The sequence below is a fragment of the Macrobrachium rosenbergii genome, chromosome 12 (genome assembly GCF_040412425.1).
Source record: "Macrobrachium rosenbergii isolate ZJJX-2024 chromosome 12, ASM4041242v1, whole genome shotgun sequence".
Taxonomy (NCBI): Eukaryota; Metazoa; Arthropoda; class Malacostraca; order Decapoda; family Palaemonidae; genus Macrobrachium; species Macrobrachium rosenbergii.
The window spans coordinates 81,771,160-81,796,536 of NC_089752.1; the positions used below are offsets into that span (position 1 = coordinate 81,771,160).

The 25,377-nt window shown below is 42.4% G+C and overlaps 1 protein-coding gene across 4 annotated transcripts in view; it reads left to right on the plus strand.

Annotated features, from left to right (window-relative positions):
- LOC136843738 (BET1 homolog) overlaps window positions 1–25,377 on the plus strand; it is a 293,632-nt gene that overhangs the window by 25,299 nt on the left and 242,956 nt on the right. For all 4 annotated transcript variants that reach the window (XM_067112388.1, XM_067112389.1, XM_067112391.1 and 1 more), the window contains exon 2: window positions 15,028–15,091. In XM_067112388.1, the coding sequence (XP_066968489.1) occupies window positions 15,073–15,091 (19 nt within the window). In that variant the 5' untranslated portion in view covers window positions 15,028–15,072. The remainder of the gene's footprint in view (window positions 1–15,027; window positions 15,092–25,377) is intronic.

Sequence of the window (25,377 nt, forward strand, 5' to 3'; positions counted from 1 at the left end):
TGGGAGTCGGTTCTCACTTGTGCCATTGGCGGAAGAATAAACCCCATGAAAGGCTGATGATATCTTTTTAAGGTTTTCAGGTTTATTTACTTTTTTTTTTTTTTTTTTTTCTCCAATTTACTTGTCTTAATGCAAAGTTGTATTAATGATTTAAGTACCCCTGGACCCATTGATGGTAGCGACTCGGCACAGTTGACGACCGCAGGAACCTCCTCTGACCTCTCTCTGGAAAAATCAGAAAAAAATACGAATGTAATTACACTGGAGCCCTATGCTCCAATGAAAAACAAGCCAAAAAAAACCAAATATCTTGACCCAACATTGACCCACTTCGACTCCCTCTTTGGGAGTGGAAGTTGGTCAAGATTCCTAACATTAGAAACGGAGAAAAAATATCGCCATTGAAATTAGAAAACTTATTGAATCGACATTCAACTACTGAAATGTCATTCAGACAAGTAAAAGAACAGATGTGGTTGATAGAAACCACTACAAGAAATCAATCGGAAAACTACGTAAATATAAAAAAATATTGATAATGTTAAAGTACATATTAAAAAACATGACAATTTGAACAGTGTCCAGGGTACCATAGTACTCCTGATAATGATGAACCAATAGAAAAGAATATATTGCTAGATTCCCTTAAAAAAGCTACAACAATATACAAGACTGCGAAATTTACAACATAGCTAGTAGGCGGAGTAAAAAAATACTAAGAATAGCAAAGATAAAATTTGAAGGCCATGAATTACCCTTAAAAATAAAAATCTTAGGCCAAAGCAGAGAACTGAGACCGTATGTCCTAAACCACTACAGTGCCAAAACTGTAGTATGTATGGACATACAAGAAAAAATTGCCATAATACATCTGTATGCGCATACTGTGGATCTGACAAACATGCCACACAGTGGAAGTGTGGTGAACCAAAATCACGTGAACTGTGGACAAAATCACCATGCAAGATCTAAGGAATGTATATATTATATATACAATACTGAATTGAAATTACTTCAGGAAAGGACAGGAATGCCTATAAAAGAGGCCAAATTAGAATTAAAGGTTAGAGGAATGCAAGATCAAACAAAGAAACAAAAGTGGAAATAAATAAGAATAACAAAACCCTGGTAGATCAGTCTCAAAGAAAAATAACCACTTTGCAAGAAGAAACCAATATAGCAAAGGACCAAGAAATGTATACAAATCTTTGCTCAAATTCATTTGAGATTTTAAGAGAAATAGAATCACTAGAAGACAATACAAGCACCATAGAAATATTAAAAGATAGTTCTGATGAATTAGAAACTAAAGAAAAAGAGACCTTTAGAGAGAACTCCACCCAAGACCAACAAAAACCAACTATTATTAGAGATACATCCATTAAAATAAAGGCGGGAGACCCCAAGAAAGAACATAAACCAAATAATAAGAAAATACCTTTGTCTCCTAAAGTAATAATAAAACCAATAGAAACAGATACCCAGAACATCAAAGAAATAGTAGAGGAACAAACCATTGACAAAAATGATTATGTGATGGGAGAAGAGATTACCCCATCACCAACAATAGGTGCAGCAAGAGTAAATGAAAAAACGACACACGAAAACACGTGGATGTAATGAATGCTTCATTGAACTGTGCAACAAAAATGAAAGCATAACAAAGGACAGTTTAACAAACACTATACGAAAATTTTATAAGTTACAGAAATAAAGAAACTACTAGTTTGGACACTCACGAAAAAAGGGCTGTATGTGCATTGGACACATAATGTCTTATAAAGAAAAACAAATAAATATTGTAAATAGGATTTTAGAAAAATGCAGATTGATGATCCACAAAAAGAAAATAACACTTGAACACACTAACATTATACTTTCAATAATTATATTATACAATGGAACGTAAATGGTCTACAGACCAGATTACATTTGGGAGAAATACAACGATTACTAAAGGAATATGAGCCAATGATAATATGTTTACAACATGTCAACAAAACAATACCAACAATAGGTAAATATACCTTAGTATCTACATCTAGAGAAGAAGAAGGAAATTTAGGTACTGCTATATATGTACATAACAAAGTATGTTATGACATAGTACCTGTAAATTTTACTGACTTGCAAATATCAAGTATTAAAATACGAATAAAAATGATAATTACATAATTTATAACTTATATAACCAACCTAATAAAAGTTACTGATATTGATAAACTTAAAGATTTACTTAATACCAAGGAACCTACATTAATAGTAGGTGATTTTAACGCCCATAACCCAATATGGGACTGTCATTGTACAAACTCAAATAGAATAGGTAGTAAAATAGAAGAGGTCATGGATTCCAACAACATGTGTTGTATAAATGATGACGAAATTAGCACATATTTTTCAGAAACACATGGAACATTTTCCTCAGTAGACTTAACTTTATGTACAACAAGCATAGTTGACAGATTGGATTGGAATACAGTTGATGACTTGCACACCAGTGATCATTTCCCAATATTAATTTCCTTATTGCAAAATAATCCTGCAAAACATGTCCCTCACTATAACATTTATAAAGCAGATTGGGAGCGATATGAAATGCACACTAGAAATATCCCACAGTTTGAATATTTAAAAGATCATAATGAAACTAATAAATTTCTTGTTGATTTTATTAAAAATGCTGCTGATAAAGCAATACCAAAGTCAAAACCCCATCCAACAAAACACAAAGTTCCTGGTGGTCTGGTGAGTTAACAGAATTAATAAATATGAAACACTGAATAGGAGACGATTAGATAATTTGAATAGAAAGTTCAATAAAATGAATAAAAAATTACCGATATTAGAAAGAACTTTACAAAAAATGACTGTATTATTACTAGAAATTGATACATTAAAACCTGTATACAACAAACTATCTGCAAAATTTAAAAAAGAAGTAATTCAAGGAAGAATCATTTCATGGAGGAAATACGTATCAGATCTCTCTAATAATACTCCAATACAAAAAATATGGGAAAAATTCAGGAAAATAAATGGTACCCATGTCAAACCACCTAGACATGCCATATTAAAAGATGGGAAAAGAACACTTGATCCAAAAGAAATAAGTAATATAATGGGAGAAAATTTAGCAAATGTAAGTAGTGATAAGAATTTAGATGAACACTTCTGCACAAAAAAAAAAAAAAATAGAATTAATAACAATAAATTTTGAAACAATTGACGATATATTATAATAGAAAATTTAGTATGTCAGAGATGGAATATACTCTCTCGAACAGCAATAAATCTGCTCCTGGAGGTGACAATATTTGTTTTGAGATGATCTGCCACTTAGCACCTTTGGCAAAGTCATACTTATTAGAGTTTTATAATCATTTATGGCTTCAAAATTTATTTCCAGATGATTGGCGTAAAGCTATAATAATTCCAATCCCCAAACCTGGAAAAGATCCCAGCAATGTAAATAATTACAGACCAATTTCTTTAACAAGCTGCTTATGCAAATTGTTAGAGAAAATGGTAAATGCTAGACTAACATGGCACATGCGAGAAAATAAAATTTTAACTCCCACTCAGTTTGGGTCTCAGTGTAACAGATCCACATTGGATTCTCTCTGTAACTTAGAAGACCATATACGTAGAGGTTTTGAACGAAAACAAATTACTGTAGCTGTCTTTTTGACATTGAAAGGCATACGATACCACATGGAGGTATGCTATATTAAAAACTTTACAAAACAACAACATCCGTGGACATTTACCTAGGTTTATACAGAACTTTTTGACAAACCGAATTTTCAGGTGAGAATTGATGATGATCTGTCTAGAACATTTCACTTGAAAACGGTGTTCCACAGGGGAAGCGTCCTTAGTGGAACACTGTTTACTTTAGCAATTAATGATATCAGTAAAAATCTACCTATTGGCATTAAAGTAACCTATACATGGATGATTTTGCCATATATTATTCAGCATCCCGAATAAAACATGCAGAACGAATCATTAATAAAAGCATAGTAAAAATAGATGAATGGGCCTCATTTGTAGGCTTTAAATTTTCCATAGATAAAACTCAAGCAATCATGTTTTATAAAAATAAAAAGTGGAAAAAAGGTGAAGAAATAGATTTAAAAATCAAAAACCATAGTATACCAATTGGCCAAACAGCAAAATTTTTGGGATTAGTATTTGATACCCACTTGAACTGGAGAGCCCACATTACATATGTAAAATCTAAAAGTAAAAGAGCATTAAATCTAATTAGAAAACTATCGAACACTACTTGGGGAGCCGATAGACATACCCTTACTGTACTGTATAAGGCAACAGTTCTGTCCATCATTGATTATGGAAGTGAAGTATATGGCTCGGCATCTGGCGCAGTTCTGAAAATGTTAGACCCTGTTCACAATGAAGGCCTTAGAATATGCTCAGGAGCCTTTAGATCATCACCAAAATCATCTTTACAAGTTGAATGTGGTGAACTGCCTTTGTCTCTCCATAGAGAGCTAGTAACAATGAAAAGTGCTTTAAGAATTCAAACTAGTGATTCTCCAACCAAAAAATTATTTGAATTAAGAGATGTATTTATAAACAACCATCCACCACCTTTCCCAATTAGAGCTAAAAGATTGTTTGAGTCGCTGAATATAAATATACAAGTGCCTGTAATAGTAAAATCACCTCCTCCCTGGACAATGAATAAAACGAGAATTCACCAAGTATTTATCAAAAAGTAACTCATATACAACAGAACACCATAGACAGCATACAATAGAGCATATAAACCGAAAAGGTCCACATTATGCAATATATACAGATGGATCTAAATCAGAACACGGAGTAGGATATGCTGCAGTGTCCCAAGACAAAACTTATCAGTTCTCTCTTCCTAATAATGCTTCTGTATTTACAGCAGAATTGTATGGAATTGCATCAGCTATAAAAATAATTAAAGAATCATCATTCAATAATTTTGTGATTTTCAGTGATTCAAGAAGCGCTATAGAAGCTATTCAAAGTTACAAATCAAATAATAATATAGTACAACAAATTAAATTATATCTCCATAAATTATATAATAATGGAAAAATATGCGCAGGGATCAAAGGAAATGAAGCAGCAGACAAAGCAGCTAAAGCAGCAACTCACATGACAAGATCAAATGTGAATATCCCTGTTACTGATTATGTAACTCACATAAAAATGGGTATCATAAATAAATGGCAATATATATGGGATGAAGAACCTGAAAGTAATAAACTGAAAGAAATAAAACCTAATGTTAAAAAATGGAGTTCATCATATCAAAGAGAGAGACACGCACAAGTAATTTTAACACGCCTCAGAATAGGCCATACTCGTCTGACACATGGGCACTTAATGAGCAGCCCACATGGCCCGGCTCCCGAGTGCTCAGAATGCAGAGTAATAATAACGGTCAGACATGTGTTATGTGAATGTCCCAAGTATGATCGACAACGAATGTCTACTTTTGGAAATAGGTCAGTGAAAGAAATTTTGTCAATCTTTCAGATTTTCAATCATTCCAATTTTGATGTTCTTGAAGAACTGTAATTTAATTAACAAAATATAAAAATAAGTAAATAATAAAAATATGAAAATCCTTTTAACATTTGAATTTTACAAAAAAGAAAAATTTTTAAAATTTTGTTTAATTTATATTCTGAATTTTAATATACCGTTTTAGTATGTATGTAAGGAAGTCTGAGTAAATGTATTTATTGTATGAGAACATGTGCCTATGTGCAGTTTTTAATTTCATTTTAATTCATTCATCTTAGTATCGGATGATCTATTGGGTCCTAGCGCTTGACTTCAGGCTTAGACCTAGTATTTTAGTCAAATCCTTCGGGCCAGCCCTATGAGAGCTGAAAGTCAGCTCAGTGGTCTGGTTAAACTACCTTAATAATAATAATAATATACGCTCTCGGAGAGGTCTTTGCTGACTAAGCAGGTTGACCCAGACCTGGTTCGTCTAGGCTGAGGTCTGTCACTGCAGCAGCTTACTGCGGAAAGGATCCCTCTCTCTCGCAGCAAGAGGGTGTGAACCTGGAGGCCACTGCCATGGCAACACTCCCAGCAGTCTCCTGGTTGGATCTGCAGGTCCTTCTTAGTTTCCAAGGTAGGGGCCTCCTTGGGTTCGATCACCCCTGGAGAGGACTCTTGTCTTCAGGAGACTGTGCCAGTTTGGAGGTAGGGCTATCTCCTACCCGGCCCACCAGACGGCAAACCTGTGGGCTAACCTTGTGTTGAAGAGGAGGGCTGCCATCTTGAGTCAGAATTCCAGGTTTGTAGGACCTGAGTCGGCACTGATCCGTAGGAATGGACCCTTGCTGGGTTCTGCCTCTCTCTTCCCCAGAGATCAGGTAGATGCTACATTGGACAAGAGATGTGTCAAGGATATGACCGCCTTGTTCACCAGGCAGTGGCTAAGACCTCCGGGTCTTCGTGCGCCAATGCAGCTCAGCCTTCAGCCCTTAAGAAGTCCCAGGCATCAAAGGGCACATGGAAACACCCAGCCTTCTTCCTCCTCTGCCAAGAAGGGGGTGCAGCTGCGCCCTTTTCAACCCTTTTCCAGCCTGGAAAAAGGGGGCCAAAGGAAAGAAGGGAGGATGCTAGGGGTGGCATTCCCCTCCAGCTGCTGCCATTGGTGGGGGGTTGCTTGTCGAGCCATTGGGCAACATGGCAGCGATACAGAGCTGAGACCTTGGTAGTGGATGTCCTTCGGGAGGGCTAACTACTCCCCTTCGAGTCTTGACCACCCCTCACCAACAATCCGGTCCATCTAACTTATGTACCCAGCTCACCAAAGGATCTCGCCCTCCAGGAGGAGGTGCTGGTGATGCAGAAGAAAGGCGCTGTAGAAGACATAACAGGTAGGTCCCCAGGCTTTTACAGCCGTATCTTTCTCATAGAGAAAGCCTCGGGGAGTCGGAGACCGGTCATGAGATCTCTCTCTGGAACCAGTTCGTTCCCCAGACTCAGTTCACGATGGAATCGGCATGTACCGTGCTCACATCCATCAAGGAGAACAACGTCATGTGTACGATGGATTTGAAGGATATGCATTTTCAGATACCCATCCATCCATCCTCTCGCAAGTACCTATGCTTTATCCGCAAGGGGACGGTACTCCAGTTCAGGGTACTCTGCTTTTGGCTCTCAACCGCTCCCCAGGTGTTCACGCGAGTGTTCACTCTTGTCTCAGCTCGGGCTCATTCGCATGGGATACGTCTGTTGAGGTATCTCGATGATTTGCTTGTCCTGGAAAGCTCCAACTCACAGTTCCTGCAGGACAGAGATCAGCTCCTTGAGCTTTGCCGTAACCTAGGGGTCGTAGTGAATCTTGAGAATTCCAGTCTCATCCCCAAGTAGAGGATAAAGTACCTGGGCATGCTGATAGATAAGGCAGTAGCAAGAGACTACCCCTCAGTCTTGCATATCAGCAAGTTGAGGTAAACAGTACAGTTGCTCCTGTCTCGACGGGAGCGGCCAGCTTAGTAGTGGAAAGTCGTCTTTGGAGAAGCTGGGTCATGGGCGGTGTTACCTTCGTTCTCTCCAGTGGAGAATAAAGGAATTCTGGTCTCAGGCTTGAGATCCCCAGTCCTTTCCTAATCCTCTCTCAAGGGAAGTACGACAGGACCTAGACCGGTGGATGGATGACAGGAACCTCGTAATAGGAGTGTCTCTACATGCTCCTCCTCCTGGCATGTTTCTGTTCTCAGACACATTGAGTGAGGGATGGGGTACACACACTTGGAAGAGTTACTGGTTTCAGGTGTGTGGAACCGAGACGACAAGCACCTTCACATCAACATCCTGGAACTCAAGGCAACCTTCCTGGCCCTCTTAAGAATTTCATGATCGAGTGATGGGACACTCGTTGGTGTGGATGAGTAACAACACCACGGTAGTGGCATATGTCAACAAGCAAGGGAGTCTAGAATCCCTTTCTCTTAATCAGTTAACAATGCAGGAGTAAGAGTGGGTAGTAGCTTACTTGGTAGAGCTGTCAGCCAGATACATTCAAGGCAAGAGGAATGTAGTGGCGGACAAGCTCAGTCGCCAGGGCCAAGTGATAGGGTCAGAATGGTCCCTTCACACAGACATTACAGAAAGGCTTTTTGAGGTATGGGGGTACCCTTCCATCGATCTGTCTGCCCCCTGGCACAACAGAAAGCTCCAGGTATTCTGCTCCATTGTGCCAGGCCCATGGGCCGCTGCAGAGGAGGCCTTTCAACACGCACGGGACAACCCCGACACCTACACCTATTCTCCGTTTTGTCTGATTCGCAAGGCTATCAACAGGGTGTATCTCAGAATGACCTTGGTGGCTCCCAAGTGGCCATATGCCGTTTGATATCCGGACCTGCTAGCTCTGCTCTCCGAGGCACTGAGAGAGATTCCTCCTGTGTACAACGTTGTGTGTCAACTGCACGTAGAACAGTTCCATCAGGCAGTGCAGTCCCTGTGTCTTCACAGCTGGAGACTATCCAGCATCTTCTCGCTGCACAGCAACGGAGGTGGCTGGATATATCAGATAGTCCTCTGCAGTGGTATACCAACGAAAATGGGCCGTCTTCTGTGGTTGGTGTTGTAGACTGGGTCTCTCTCCGGTTGAAGCCACTAGTCAGCAGGTGGAGGACTTCATCTTCCTTCACCTAAGGGGAGTAGATATCTCCTCCTTACTGGAGATTTCTCTGCTGATGAGAAGCTTTGTAAGGTCTTGCCCACCTAGGGACCTCAGGCCCCCTGGGTGGGATGTGACTCGTTTTGAGGAGCCTGACTCATGCACCATACGAGCCTACATGAGAGTCCTCAGACGGATCTGACCTTCAAGACCGTTTTCCTGCTAGCCTTGGCATTGGCGAAGAGGGTAGGCAAACTTCGTGGACTTTCCTTCGACGTTAAACACTAGAGGGGATGGGGATCAGTTACGCTTGACTTTGTCTTGGAATTCGCAGCAAAGACTCATGATCTGTCGGTCCCTGACACAAGATTCGAGTCCCTCACGATTCCCTCCCTAGAGATCTTTGTTGCTAGTGATTCAGACGAGATGCTACTTTGTCTTGTTAGAGTGCTGCGGTGCTATCTTAGGAGAACTTGACATCTCCGACCTGAGTGTCGATGACTCTTTGTTAGCACCAGCTCGTCCAAGAAAGAGGTGTCCAAAAACAGTCTCTTTCTGGCTTTGTGAGACAATCAAGAGAGCATACTCTGCTGCTGGTGAAGACGACACCGGTACATTCCATCCAAGAGCTCACGAAGTCAGGCATAGGCCCATCCCTCGCATTCCGGAAGAATCTGTCGGTTCCTCAGTTACTGAAGGGGGAGGCGGTTAATGGTCACGCCAGGCCACCTTCACGCCTTTTTACCTTCAGGACACTGCCCACAAGTCCTTGGACACATTTTCCATGGGTCCTGTGGTGGCTGCTCAACAAATTGTTTAGCTTACCCGGCTCATCTAAGAGGACAGGTTGCATCTCACCTAAGGTGTTAGGTTGTGGAAGGAAGGGTGTATGTGTGAGTGGCTGGCCTCTCCTCCTCTCCCTTCTTCATCATCCTTCACTCTACGGGCAAAGAGAAGGATAACGAGCCGTCACGTGCTTGAACTGTCAACCGATGCAAGGAAGTGTTACATCAAGCACCCGTTCTGTTTTCTATGTTTAGATTTAGGGAAGCAATCCTGCCCCTTTATCAAGGGGACCCTGACAATGAAGCAAACCCAATATTTATATTTGTTTGTTGTCTCCAACTCAAGGATTCCTTTTAGCCCTTTTTCAAATGATGTCACGCTTTCCCACTCATTCAAAAAGGCCCAGAAGTATGACAATTGAAAATGCAGTTCTTACACACTGTTCAACTTGACAGAGGCACAGAACTCTTCATCACTCTATTCGACCAGGAAGAGATTGCAGGTGTGGCAAACTCCAGTCAGTTTAGAGACTCGCTGAGATTCCTCCTTCGAAGAAGTAAAGGACCAATGGTTTGTATCTTGTGTAGGAACAAATGACAAAATTTTTAAGTAATTTGTATTTTTCCTAACTATACAAACCTGACTCCTTTACAGTTTTATGCCCACCTCATGCCACCCCTCAGTCTGTTACCTGGGCCAAAAGGCAAATTGGAATGTTTACATCTGGGCAGGCGGGACTCCCACCAACTGGAATGTAGTTAACTGCCTAACCACCTTGTTCAAAAGTTAAATGGCCATTCCAGCTTTGCTGAAAGTAATTCCTTAAGTAAAGGACCTCAGGTTTGTATAGTTAGGAAAAAATACAAATTGCTTTTAAAATATGTCATGCTAAAAGACTGCGAAAGATGATAGACAACATATTGAGTCTCATGAAAGAGAGGTTAAAAGACTGCGAAAGATGATAGACAACATATCGAGTCTCGTGAAAGAGAGGTTAAAAGACTGCGAAAGATGATAAGCAACATATTGAGTCTCAAGAAAGAGAGGTTTATGAAAAGACTGCGGAAGATGATAGATGACATATTGAGTCTCATGAAAGAGAGGTTAGATGATAGACAACATACTGAGTCTCATGAAAGGAAGGTTAGTTGAGAGACAATATTGAGTCTCATGAGAAAGGTTAGATGATAGACAACATATTGAGTCTCATGAGTGAGGTTAGATGATGGACAACATATTGAGTCTCATGAAAGAGAGGTTAAAAGACTGCTAAAGATAATAGACAGCATATTGAGTGTATGAAAGAGAGGTTAAAAGACTGCAAAAGGTGATAGACAACATATTGAGTCTCATGAAAGAGAGGTTCATGAAAAGACTGCGGAAGATGAAAGATGACATATTGAGTCTCATGAAAGGTTAAAAGACTGCGAAAGATGATAGACGACATATTGAGTCTCATGAAAGAGAGGTTAGATGATAGACAACATATTGAGTCTCATGAAAGAGAGGTTAGATGATAGACAACATATTGAGTCTCATGAAAGAAAGGTTAGTTGATAGGCAACATATTGAGTCTCATGAAAGAGAGGTTAGATGATAGACAACATATTGAGTGAGGTTAAAAGACTGCAATAGATGAAGGAGAGGTTAAAAGACTGTTAAAGATGATAGACAACATATTGAGTCTCGTGTAAGAGGGTTAAAAGACTGCGAGAGATGATAGACAACATATTGAGTCTCGTGTAAGAGAGGTTAAAAGACTGCTAGAGGTGATAGACAACATATAGAGTCTCGTGTAAGAGAGGTTAAAAGACTGCGAGAGATGATAGACAACATTGAATCTCAAGAGAGAGAGAGAGGTTAGATGATAGATAACATATTGAGTCTCATGAAAGAGGTTATGTGATAGGCAATATATTGAGTGAGGTTAAAAGACTGAAAGATGATAGACAACATATTGAGCCTCATAAAAGAGAGGTTAAAAGACTGCAAAAGATGATAGACAATGTATTGAGTCTCATGAAAGAGAGGTTAAAAGACTGCAAAAGATAATAGACATCATATTGAGCCTTATGAAAGAGGTTAAAACACTGTGAAAGATGATAGACAACATATTGAGTCTCATAAAAGAGAGGTTAAAAGACTGCGAAAGATGATAGACAATATATTAAGTCGCTTGAAAGGGAGGTTAAAAGACTGCCAAAGATAACAGACAACATTTGAGTCTCATGAAAGAGAGGTTAGATGACAGACAACATACTGAGTCTCATGACAGAGAGGTTACAAGACTGCGAAAGATGACGGACAACATATCGAGTCTCACGAAAGAGAGGTTAACCCTCACAGCCCGGGCTAGACATATATTAACCCTTTAACGCCAAAGCCCTATTTACAAAAACGTCTCCCGTATGTCCTGCACATTTTGGTGAGTTAGCGCGAAGAGGAAAAAAGTTTTTCAAAAAATCACAGCAGCTTAGTTTTTAAGATTAAGAGTTCATTTTTGGCTCATTTTTTTGTCATTGCCTGAAGTTTAGTATGCAACCATCAGAAATGAAAAAATATCATTATATATAAATATTGGAATATATGACAGCGAAAAAAAAAGCTCTTATATAATTGTATACAAATCGGGCTGTAAGCAAAATGGTTGAAGCTAATGACTTAATTTTTTTAAGTTGTATTGTACACTAAATTGCGATGATTTTGGTATATAACAAATTTTAAAACGATCAAAGCAACACAGAGAAAATATTATCACAAAATGATGCATGAATTCATAACGCACGGACGTAAAAAATTTTTTTTTTTTTTCAAAAATTCACCATAAATCGAAATATTTATGCTAGAGACTTCCCGTTTGTTGAAAAATGAAGCTAATTGATTGAATATTACTAGACTGTAAGTGTTTTAGCTTACAATTGCAGTTTTCGACCATTTCGGTCGAGTTAAAGTTGACCGAAAGTCGAATTTTTTCTGTTTATCGTGATTTATATGAAAATATTTCAAAATGATAAAAGCTACAACCATGAGTTATTTTTTGTTGTATTGTAAATGAAATTGCGCACATTTTCATATATAAAACTTTATGTATCGACTAATATAAAACGGTGCAAATATTACGACAACGAGACGAAAGAATTTCCGAGATGTTCGGCCGAGTTACCGCACAGACGTAAGGAAAATGTTTTTTTTAAAAATTCACCATAAATCGAAATATTGTGCAAGAGACTTCCAATTTATTGCAAAATGAAGGTAAACGATTGAATATTACTAGAATGTAAGAGTTTTAGCTTACAATTGCGTTTTTACCATTTCGGTCGAGTTAAATTTGACTGAAGGTTGAAATTTTGGCAGTTATCGTGATTTATGTGAAAATATTTCAAAACTGATAAAAGCTACAACCATGAGCTAATTTCTGTTGTATTCTACATGAAATTGCACACATTTTCATATATAAAACTTTATGTAACGACTAATGTAAACGATGCAAACATTACGACAACATGAAAAGAATTTCTGAGATGTTCGGCCGTGTTACCCTACCGCAAGAGCGTAAGGAAAAAATTTTTTCAGAAATTCACCATAAATGGAAATATTGTGCTAGAGACTTCCAGTTTGTTGCAAAATGAAGGTACATGATTGAATATTACTAGAATGTAAGAGTTTTAGCTTATAATTGCGTTTTTGACCATTTCCACTCGAGTTAAAGTTGACGAAAGCTTGAAATTTTGGCAGTTATCGTGATTTATATGAAAATATTTCAAAACTGATAAAAGCTACAACCATGAGTTATTTTCTGTTGTATTCTACATGAAATTGTGCACATTTCCATATATAAAACTTTATGTAACGACTAATGTAAAACAGTGCAAACATTACGACAACGTGTGAAAGAATTTCTGGCACGGACGTGAGGAAAAAAGTTTTTAAAATTCACCATAAACCAAAATATTGTGCTAGAGACTTCCAATTGGTTGCAAAATGAAGGTAAATGATTGAATATTACAAGAATGTAAGAGTTTTAGCTTACAATTGCATTTTTTGACCATTTCGATCAGTCAAAGTTGACCAAGGCTGAAATTTTGGCAGTTATCGTGATTTATATGAAAATATTTCAAAACTGATAAAGCTACAACCATGAGTTATTTTCTGTTGTATTGTACATGAAATTGCACACATTTTCATATATAAAACTTTATGTAACGGCTAATATAGAACAGTGCAAAAATTACGACAAAATGACAAAAGAATTTCTGAAATTTTTCGCCGAGTTACAGCAACGGGGGTAAGAAAAAGTTTTTCAAAATTTCACCATAAATCGAAATATTGTGCTAGAGACTTCCAATTTGTTGCAAAATGAAGGTACATGATTGAATATTACTAGAATGTAAGAGTTTTAGCTTACAATTGCGTTTTTAAACCATTTTGGTCGAGTCAAAGATTGACCAAGGTTGAAAATGTTTTGTAGTCGGCGTTTGCTACGTCCACTCGGCATTCAACAGACAATTTTAGTCGACGTTTGCTACGTCCAACAGGCGTTTAAGGGTTAAACACACCCTTAGACTGTGCTAAGTTTAAGGGTGGCCAATTTGAAAAAATAAAACTTCAATGGAAAGAAGAAGATTAGGCATATACACATCGTATAAGAAAAAAAATAAAAATTTTCTGTACCTTTCAAGGGAAGTTGAAAGTGAATATTTCCAACCCTGTGCACAGCCTCTTCCAAACAACAGTCGTAAAAATATGCTAATTTTACCAATTTATAAGTTTTTCAGATTTTTTTTCGCTGTAAAATTATAATTACAGCTCACACAATATCATAACAGATAAGAACTAAAATCAGTAACAAATCCTGAGTTCATTTATTGTAAAATATTTACAAGATGTCATTGGATGGGAATTTTGGACATGTCCACATGACATCTCAAGGCAAACTGCTCTCTCACTCCTGTGCCGACTAGCAATTAGAGTTGGGATAAGAGTTGCCATGAGTCTTTTATGGCCCATGGAAGTAATCTGAGCACTTTTCTCACAAAAAAGTTCAAACTGTATGGTGCGAAATCTTGAACATATATGATATGTATGTTACCCGGAATCCAACCCATATAATATGTATGTTACCCGGAATCCAACACAAAGCTATAAGTAAACGTATGTTACCTGTCTACAAGGGGTTAAAAGACTGCGAAAGAAGATAGACAACATATTGAATCTTATGAAAGAGAGGTTAAAAGATTGCAAAAGATGATAGACAACATGAAAGAGAGGTTAAAAGACTGAAAGATGATAGACAACATGTTGAGTCTCATTAAAGAAAGGCTAAAAGATAGAAAAAGTTAATAGACAACATATTGAGTCTTATGAAGGAGAGGTTAAAAGACAGCAAAAGATGATTGTGATGAAGGAGAGGTTAAAAGACAGCAGAAGATGGTTGTGAACCCTGCAACAGGCAGTAGAGGGAATGTCATCCAATAGAGAAGTTACTGGTTATTATTATTAATGAAATTCTCTGACATGATATTACTGTACTTATATCAAAGTAGAAAGAATGATAAATCAGGTTTTTTCTATTTTTACAGTTGTACTGGAGCTGACTGGTAATTATTGTAAGAAGGAAAATCATCATGAGAAGAGCTCAGAATGGTGAGTTTATTTGCATTATTGTACGCAGTAATATACTGTACATGTTCATCCATATGCAATACAAACCAGTGTTTTTACCTTAAGGCCACAAAGAATGCTGAACAACTATTGGAACTGATCCAACTATGGTTAGTGATAGATGAGATTAACTTCACTAATATACAGTATATCTCATAGACAAAATTGTTAATTGTGTGGTTTTCTTTATTTTTTTCAGTGGTCATTATGGTCTGTGTGATTGTTGGAAGATGTCCTACGTGATCATCTTCCATTGGATTGTTTTAGTACCCAATAGTCTTACTTGTAGGACATCCTAGCTACTATGTATGTGGCATCCTTTCCACCCTCTCCAACTTCCACTTTTCTCTGTTGACAATCCAGAAAGGATACAATTGCTGGGATTGGAGTTCATTTTGGAAGCCAATAGTAGAAGGCTGGGTGGTTTTGTCAACCACTCAAAAATGTTTGGACCTGAGAGGTGTCAAAATACTAGTCACTAATGTCTTAATGGCAGGACACTCTCATGGAACTACCTAATGGGTTCCAGTGTTAGGGTGGCTATGGTGGTAGGTTCTCAGCATTCTGTATGGTTAGATTGGACATGATTGTAGAGTATTAATGTAATAATTCTATTGGGGTCATCAAGCTGGTTTGACCTACAGTTAAGCCACCTTACTCATATGAGGGTAGGGTTGAACTGGGCGTTTGGGAATCAGCTCTAAATAAGTTAGTTCATGGATTACAATATTCATTCCCAGTCTGTTCCCAAGTCCTGGTGGCCTGCCTACCCAGGCAACAGATAGCCTTCCTACCCAGGATGGCAAGGGTCCCTGGCTACGGACCCAGTTCCCAGCTGCTGGCACGGCCAAGCGAAAGATGAGCAGAGAGCTTGCAGGTGCTCCCTCACCTTCCTCCTGCTCACTAAAGAAAGTGGCTTAGGGGTTTTGGGATAGTGCCTGACCTGACTGGCTGGTCACCAAGGCCAGGCAAGAGGAGGTTCCCTGCTCAGTCTTCCCTATCAGTAGAAGTTCTGGCTTCTAAGAAGATGGCAGCATGCTTGTGGGACAGCCCCCTCCCATGTTTGAGTGAGCAGGACCGCTCTCCCCATCCCATGTGGACATCATCATAACAGAGTGACAATCGCCCACGGCCTCACTCTTCTGTCAATTCTCCTGTCTTTGACAGGCTGAGCAAGGAAGTTTGCAATCCCTTCACCTGTCCCCTGCACCGCCTCAGTGTTTTTTCTGGGAGCTGGACAGGTCCGGGGCTTGGGACTGGGACCGTTCACACTTCCATCCCAGCTCGTACACAGAGGCCAACATTCTTGGTTCGGTTCACAGACCGGACAGGACACGCACCCAGATGGCCGAGGGATTGCCAAGGGACTCTGGTGAGTGTTCCTTTCCTACGGAGGGAGCGACTTGAGAGGACAGGGTCCTGGAGGGCTCTGAAGGTCCTGTGCCCCAGGACATGGACACCCCCAAGTTGCAGAGGAATTTTGTGGAGGTCATTAGAATGTTACGTCATTTTAATGATGTTGAGGAAGAGACCTTGGCTTTTCCTGCAGATTGTACATGTCACATGTCATTTTAATGATGTTGAGGAAGAGACCTTCGAGTCTTTCTTGGGACCCCAAGGAACCCAGAGGTTTTGGTCCAGGCGAATGCTGTTGGTTCTGGGCGAGAGAGTTCTCCCCAGTCCAGTCATTCATTTTGAGACACTTCCTCCGCCTGTAGCTCACCAGAGCAAGTATTGTGTTCCTTCAGAGGGTGCATTGCCAACCAAGCAGGTTGACCCAGACCTGGCTTGTCTGTGTCCTGGTCTGTTGCTAGAGCATCTCTGTGCAGAGGAGTCTCCCTCTGCAGGCAGGGCAGCAGCACTGGAATCGATTACCTTAGCAGCATTCAGTCAGTCTCATAGGTTGATCTTTGTCCCTGTCACTGGTTAAGATTGCCTCTTCTTCAGGCACCCTTGCACCCAAGGAGGATGCAACTTCTAAAAGACTTATGTTTGGGGGTAGGACTATTATCTAACTCCTCCACCAGCAAACCTGTGAGCTGACCTAGTGTTGAAGAGGAGAGAATCTTTGCTGTCTCAACCCTATAGGTTTGTTGGTCCTGAGTGGGCTTTGATGCCCAGGAACAGACCTCCAGGTCATCACGTGGAACTGTGGCCTGACCCTCGGGCTAGGCTGGTCCCCTTCAGGTCATAGAAAGTCTCAGGCTTCCTTGGCCCCTTATAGAGGTAGCCAGGCTTCTTCTACCCTGGTAGTGAAGCACGCAGCCACCCCCCTTTCAGCCCTCCTCTCGTTCCAGGGAGGAGGAAAGAAAAAGAACAGTGGAAGATGCCGGGGAGCAGCATTCCTCCCCGCTTGCTGCCAATGGTGAGTATGGCTTGTCATGCTATTAAGCAACTTGACATCAACATGGAGCAGAGACCTGGGTAGTGGATGCCCATCAGGTAGGGTATCTACAACCCTTTAAGTCTTCCCCACCCCTCACCCTCAGTCCGGTCCTGTTCCAAATGTTCATTCCCAGCTCACTGAAGGACCTCACCCTGTGGGAAGAGGTGAATGCAATGCTCCAGAAAGGCACTGTGGAAGTCATGAGAGGCCAGTCCCTGGTGGAAAAGGCGGTTGGTGGTTGAGGCCAGTCATCAACCTCTCTCCCCTCCCCATTCACTTTAGATTCTCATATCAGAAGGTCAGAAAGGCAGCGCAGAAGTTCGTGTCTCGACAGGGCAACCTGCTCGGTAAGGGCATGTCATTCTGTGTCACCTGTCATCATTGGAGAAGATGGGCCGTCATGGGCGGCTTCACCTCTGCTTCCTTTAGTGGAGGATGAAGGAGTAATGGTCCCCCCTCCTTTCTCTCTACATGCAACTTACCCGTCAGATATATACTTAGCTATAGTCTCCGACGTTCCCGACAGAATTCCAAATCTCGCGGCACACGTGGCAGGTAGGTCAGGTGATCTACCTTACCCGCCGCTGGGTGGCGGGAATAGGAACCATTCCCGTTTTCTAATCAGATTTTCTCTGTCGCTGGTTCCGGCAACATCTGTTGTTGGTTCCTCCTGCTTTGATTTTCGTTCTCGCTTGCTGAGGATCTTTTTGGACGGATTTTGGTGACGTATTGGATCTTTGGCTTGGCATATGCTATTGTGGACTTTTTTGGATTTGCTTTTTGGATTTTTCTATCAAAATGTCTGATATTAATGTTGCACCTGTGTTTCGTGTGTGTGTTAGGCAAGAGTGTAAGGCGAGGTTGCCGAAAGCTTCGGTAGATACTCACACAGTTTGCATGAGGTGTAGGGGGAATGATTGTTCTGTTGACAGTAGGTGTAAGGAATGCGAGAGTCTGACTGAGAAAGAATGGAAGGCTTTGACTTCTTATGTAAAGAAACTGGAGAAGGATAGAGCTAGGAAGGCTTCCTCTAGAAGCTCTAGTAGGTCTCGCTCTACGGAGCTTGAAGTAGTAAATAATAACACTGTAGACTCTCCTAATACCCTGGTTTCAGCCCCTTCTCCCTTCACCGAACCTGCGGATTCGTCTTCTGAAATGGCTGCAATGAAGGCGGAGATCCTTAGGATGAAATCGCAACTGCGTGCGATGAAAGAAGGTAAGAGTGACAGTGATGTGTGCAGTGTCCCCAGTGCAGTGGAGGGGGCGTCTGATCGGCTCCGCATTGCTCCTAGGCCTAGACCTCTTCCAAACTCCCAGGACCAGTGGAGGAGGAATGTCGAAAGCCGCAAGGAGGATGTAGAGCATCCCCAACGGTCAGGCGTCCCTTCGGCAGACCCTGTTGTTGCGTCCCAGGCTGCCTTGGATCGCCATAGGAAAGGCATCCTGAGGAAGTGTTTTTCTGCGTCTGACTCGTCTTCTCCGAGGCGCGGTTGGAGTTCGGCTGAGGAGTCGCGCCCTCTGAAGAGATCCTGGAAGGCTCCCAGGGGAGAAGCATTAGATTCGAGCCCTGAGCGCTTCCCAGAGGATTCTCCTATCATCAAGAAGAGAGCCCAAAGATCCCCCTCGTCCTCTCCAGTAGGAGTCAAGGAGTCGACCAAGCAGATTTTGGTCGGTCTCCAAGCGCAGTTGTCAGCTCTTGTGGGGTCTCTTGCCAAGGATTCTTCTCGTAGGAAGGATGATTTTCTTCCTATCAAGAGCTCTAGTAAGCGTCCTTCTTCAAGCCGACGCTCTTCTCCCGTCAAGTGCCCTTCCAGCAGCAATCTTTTTTCTTCGAGGAGGCGCTCTTCTCCAAGCATGCGCTCTTCTCCCAGCAGGCGCTCTTCTTCGGAAGGAAGCGCCTCTCCTTCCAGACGCTCTTCTCCTATTGACGGGCGCTCTTCTTCTGCCAAGCGCCTCTCTCGTGATAAGCTCCCCTCTTCTAGCAAGCACCATTCTCCTGCCAGGCCCTCTTCTGATTTTAGGCGCCTTTCTCCTAGCAGGCGCTCTTCGATGGACAAGAGCCCCTCTCCTGTCAGGCGCCAGTCTGGCAGCAGGCGCCCTACTCCTGGCAGGCACTCTTCGATGGACAGGAGTGTTTCTCCTTCCAAACTCACTTCTCCTGATAGGCGCTCCTCTTCCTTCAAGCCTTCTTCTCCGGCTGCTCCTTTAGAGGAAGTTTCAGAGGATGAAGCCCCCAAAAACGCTGGTATTTCAGACTATAAGAGGCTGGCTGCTTTACTGATTCAGGAGTTCGGAGACTCTCTTAGTCATGCTGCCCCTCCTTCTCCTGGGTCCTTATGGGCTAGCACCAAGTCTTCGAAACCCTCCTCTTTCGTGAAGATGCGCCCTACGATTTCGATGAAGAAGGCTTTTAAAGGCGTTGGGGAGTGGATGCAGTCGAAGAAGGAAGCAGGCAAGACTGTTTTCTCTTTTCCTCCTTCTAGACTTTCGGGAAAGTCTGGGATATGGTACGAGACCAAGGAACCGATGGGGTTGGGTCTCCCCTCATCGGCAGATTCGGATTTTTCTTCTCTGGTGGACTCCTCCAGAAGGCTCTCTCTCCTTTCAGCGAAGACGACTTGGGGAATGTGTGAGCTGGACCATCTCCTCAAGGGCCTTTTTCGTGTTTTGGAGGTTTTCAACTTTATGGATTGGTCTCTTGGGGCTTTGGCCAGGAGGACGCAGGACCCTGAATTCCTCAACATGGATGAATTCGTCAGCGTTTTGTCTTGTTTAGACAAAGCGGTGAGGGACGGATCTTCTGAAGTCGCTGCCTTGTTTGGAGCTGGAATACTTAAGAAGAGATCGGTATTTAGCTCCTTCCTCACTAAATCTGTGTCCTCTCCAGAGGTCCTCTCTGTTGTTTGCTCCTCTGTCTTCTCATCTTTTTCTCCAAGAAACTGTTAAGGAGATTTCTCGCTCCTCATCGGAGAAGGCGGCCCAGGATCTTCTGGCTCAGTCTTCCAAGAGGATGAGGCCTGCTGTTCCGTTCACCAAGAAGGAGAAGGTACCCTTTCAGGAGCCCTTTCGAGGGGGCCCTTCGTCAAGAGCCACGTTCAGGAGTCGAAGACCATAGAGAAGAGGAAGGTCTTCCTCATGTCCTACTAAAAAGACCAAATGAGATGCAAGTACTCCAGACAACAGTAGGTACCAGACTTCTGAGATTTGCCGAAGTTTGGGCAGAGAGAGGGGCGGACGACTGGTCCCTCTCTATTCTAAGGAAAGGTTATCTCATCCCTTTCAAGGAGAGACCTCCCTTGACAACAACTCCAAGGGAGTTATCAGCCAGATACAAGGATCCTGTCAGGAACCAGGCCCTTCTACAAGCAGTAGAACAAATGCTGGAGAAGGAAGCCATAGAGCCGGTTCAAGAGCTCCATTCCCCAGGTTTTTACAATCGGCTGTTTCTGGTGCCGAAATCTTCGGGGGGGTGGAGGCCGGTTCTGGATGTAAGCGCCCTGAACTTCTTCGTTATCAAGACGAACTTCACCATGGAGATGACCTCTTCGGTTCTTTCTGCTCTTTGTCCAGGGGATTGGATGGTCTCCCTGGATCTTCAGGATGCTTATTTCCACATACCTATTCATCCCTCTTCAAGGAAATACCTAAGGTTCGTGGTTCAGGGAAGAGTCTTCCAATTCAGGGCCCTGTGCTTTGGACTTTCGACGGCCCCCTAAGTGTTCACGGGCATTTTGAGGAATGTAGCAGGCTGGCTACATCTAGAGGGAGTAAGGATCTCTATGTATCTAGACGACTGGCTGATTCGAGCACAATCGAAGGATCTTTGTCTGGAGTATTTGTCTATCACTCTAAATTTTACCCAGTCCCTAGGACTTAGTAAACCTCGAGAAGTCCCAGGTGATTCCGCAGCAGAGCATTGTCTACCTGGGGATTCGGATGGATTCTCGGGATTTTCTAGCGTTTCCATCCCGGGAAAGAAGAGATCGCTGCCTGGAGAAGTTGACTGTCTTCCTAAAGAAAGAACATTGTTCCGCGAGGGAATGGATGAGTCTCCTGGGGACCCTTTCCTCTCTGGAACAGTTCGTTTCTTTAGGAAGACTTCACCTAAGACCCCTTCAATTCTACCTGAAGGAGAGATGGGATCAGAAGTCTCAGGACTTAGCAGCGTCGTTCCAGATATCGGACAGGGTAAAGGAGGATCTCCGTTGGTGGTTGGACCCTCAGAAATTAAACCGAGGTTTGCCTCTTCAGTTGCTGAGCCCTCACCTAGTGTTGTTCTCAGACGCCTCAGACTCGGGATGGGGAGCAACACTCAGCTCGAGAGAAGTGTCAGGTACCTGGAAGGGGGAACAGGTGAGCTGGCACATCAACAAGAAAGAACTGTCCGCGGTGCATCTAGCTCTCATCCAGTTCGAGCCACTCACAGGATATGTGATTCAGGTAAACTCGGACAACACTACAGCCCTGGCTTACATCCGGAAACAGGGAGGAACACATTCCTTCTCCCTTTACGAAACAGCAAGGACGTTGTTGTTGTGGGCGGAGGAGAGAAAGATCAGACTCCTCACCAGGTTCGTGCAAGGGAAAGGAATGTGAGGGCCGATCTGCTAAGCAGAAAAGATCAAGTCCTACCCACGGAGTGGACTCTCCACTCAGAGGTTTGCAAAAAGCTGTGGAGCCTTTGGGGAAGGCCGAATATCGATCTCTTTGCCACTCATTGGAACGCAAGATTGGAGAACTACTGCTCTCCGATCTCAGACCGAGGGCAGTTGCCATAGACGGTCTTCTCTTAGAATGGTCGGAATAGACGGTTATGCTTTTCCCCATTCAAGATCTTGGGGAAGTAGTAAGAAAGTTAAGCTTCTTGAAGGCACGAAACTGACCCTGATTGCCCGTTTTGGCCAGCTCAAGATTGGTTCACAGAGGTACTGGAATGGATGGTGGATTTTCCCAGATCGCTTCCACTCAGGAACGATCTTCTCAGACAGCCCCACTTCGACAGATTCCACAAGAATCTCCCCGCTCTCAATCTGACTGCCTTCAGACTATCAAAGGACTGGTCAGAGCGAAGGGATTTTCGCGCAAGGCTGCAAATGCTATTGCCAGAGCCAGGAGAACCTCAACCTTGCGCATCTACCAGTCTAAGTGGGAAGTTTTTAGAAGATGGTGCAAGACCCAGAAGATATCCTCTTCCAGTACCTCTGTGACAGACATCGCTGACTTCCTTCTTTACTTGAGGGATCAGTGCAACCTCGCTGTATCGACAATAAAGGGTTACAGAAGTATGCTGGCTTCAGTATTCAGACACAGAGGTCTGAATATCTCTGAAGACAAAGACCTACACGATCTCATTAGGTCTTTTGAGACGTCTAAATCCAAGACCTCGAAGCCTCCCAGTTGGAATTTAGATGTGGTTTTAAAATATTTAATGTCCAAGAAATTTGAACCTCCTCGAAAAGCTTCCTTCAGGGATCTGACCAGGAAGTCACTGTTTCTCTTTGCTCTAGCTTCTGCTAAGAGAATAAGCGAACTACAAGCTTTGGAAGGTAGGGTTGGGTTTAAGAAAGACTCAGCTATTTGCTCCTTCAAACCCTTCTTCTTGGCGAAGAATGAAAACCCTTCTAAACCATGGCCAAGAAGCTTTGAGATAAAAGGCCTTTCATCAGTGACAGGGCAAGAGGTGGAGAGGACTCTGTGTCCGGTTAGGAGCCTCAGATTCTACCTTGATAAGAAGAAACAGCTGGGAGGTACAGTCGAGAGTCTCTGGTGCTCAGTCAGGGATCCTCGTAGACCCATTTCGAAGAATGCACAAGCTTTTTTCATTAAGGACGTCATCAAAGAAGCGCATCTATCTTGTGAGGATGAGCACCTAAAGCTCCTTAGAGTGAAAGCACATGAGGTGAGAGCCATTGCGACATCTTTGGCTTTTCACAAAATGTTGTCTCTCCAGGCTCTTATAGAGGCGACTTACTGGAGATGTAACTCTACTTTTGCATCTCATTATTTGAGGGATGTTAGAGTTACGTATGATAAGTGCTTCTCTCTAGGAGCGTACGTATCTTCGGATTCGGTGCTGGGACAGGGACCTGAGACTAATCCTTTATAGTTTTAGTTATTTTAGTTGTTTTTAATGCTTTGTGATGTGTGTTTTAAGGTTGATTGGAAGAGGGTGTGGGAGTTAGCCCCCCTTTCAATTCGTAACACTAACAAGGTTAGGCTTGGTCAGGTGGTCGGGATTGGTTGTTGTGCTCCTTGTTGTTTTATTGATACCTAAGCTCTGTCATGTAAGAGGGATAGCCCCCATTGATATGATTCAGGTAAAGGCTCTGTCATGTAAGTGGGTCAGCCCCCATTGACACGATCCATAAGGCTCTGTCATGTAAGTGGGTCAACCCCCATTGACACGATCCAGAAGGGCTGTCAGTCATAGGTCGCAACCTCGCTGAAGCTCTTGAGGCAAACAGACTCACAGACAGTATCCATGAAGTCTTCTGCCCAATCAGGTAAGAACCATGGTTTTTTATATCCTACAACATACAGTTTGTTGTTTCCTGTTTTTTAGATATTAGCTGTCTCTTACCCTCCTCCAAGGGTGCCAATCAGCTAAGTATATATCTGACGGGTAAGTTGCATGTACAAAAATGATATTTTTATGATAAAATAAAGTTTGTACATACCCGGCAGATATATACGATGAATGGCCCGCCCAGCCTCCCCTCAGGAGACAGGTGGAAGAGAAAATCTGATTAGAAAACGGGAATGGTTCCTATTCCCGCCACCCAGCGGCGGGTAAGGTAGATCACCTCACCTACCTGCCGCATGTGCCGTGAGATTTGAAATTCTGTCGGGAACGTCGGAGACTATAGCTAAGTATATATCTCCCGGGTAAGTATGTACAAAACTTTATTTTATCATAAAAATATAATTTTTGGACATAATGACTGAGGTATGGGGTTCACACCTGGAAGAGTGTTGGTTTCAGGTGTTTGTGGAACCAGAATAGCAGACACCTCCACATCAATGACCTGAAACTGAAGGCAGCTTTATGGGGCACTTTGTGGTGTTGAGCAAAAATGCTATAGTGTGGCATACATCAACAAGCAAGGGAGACTGGTGTCCTCCCAGCTGCACAGGTTGATGGTGCAGTTGCACAAGTGGGCAGTAGCACACTGTGGAGCTGTCAGCCAGGTACATTCTGGGGTCTCAGAATGTGGTTGCAGGCGAGCTCACTTGCCTGAGCCAGGTGATAGGGACATAGTGGTCCCTACACTAAAACATTGCAGAGAGACTCTTTGAGTTATGGAGAGTCCCAAACATAGATCTATTTGTGACCCAGTACAACAGAAAGTTACTGGTGCTGTGCTCGATTGTGCTGTACCTGTGGTTTGCAATGGAGGATGTGTTCCAGCACCTAGGGGACAACTTAGAGGGTTACGCCTTTCCTCTATTTTGTCTGGTTCATTAGGCGATCAACAGGGTTCTGATCACCCCAAAATTTCAGATTGACACTGATGGCTCCCAAGTGGCCACATTCTGAGTGGTACCTGGACCTGTTGGCTCTGTTATCCAAGGTATCGAGAGAGATTCCCCCATGGCACAACCTTTTATACCAGCTGTACGTCAAGAGGTATCACCAGGCATTGCAAGTGTTGGCACTTCATGCCTGGAGACTATCCAGTATCTGCAGGTGAGAGGCTTGTTTTTTAACACATAGCGAAGGAGGATACCTGCGCTTGAAGGGAATAGATCTCTCACCCTCATGGGAGGTATTTATGAGTTTTAGAAGTTTCAAACAGCTTGCCCACCCAGGGAACTCAGGCCCCCCTGAGTAGGACGTGACTCTCGTCGTAAGGAGCTTAGCTCTTAAGCCATCCTAGGTGTT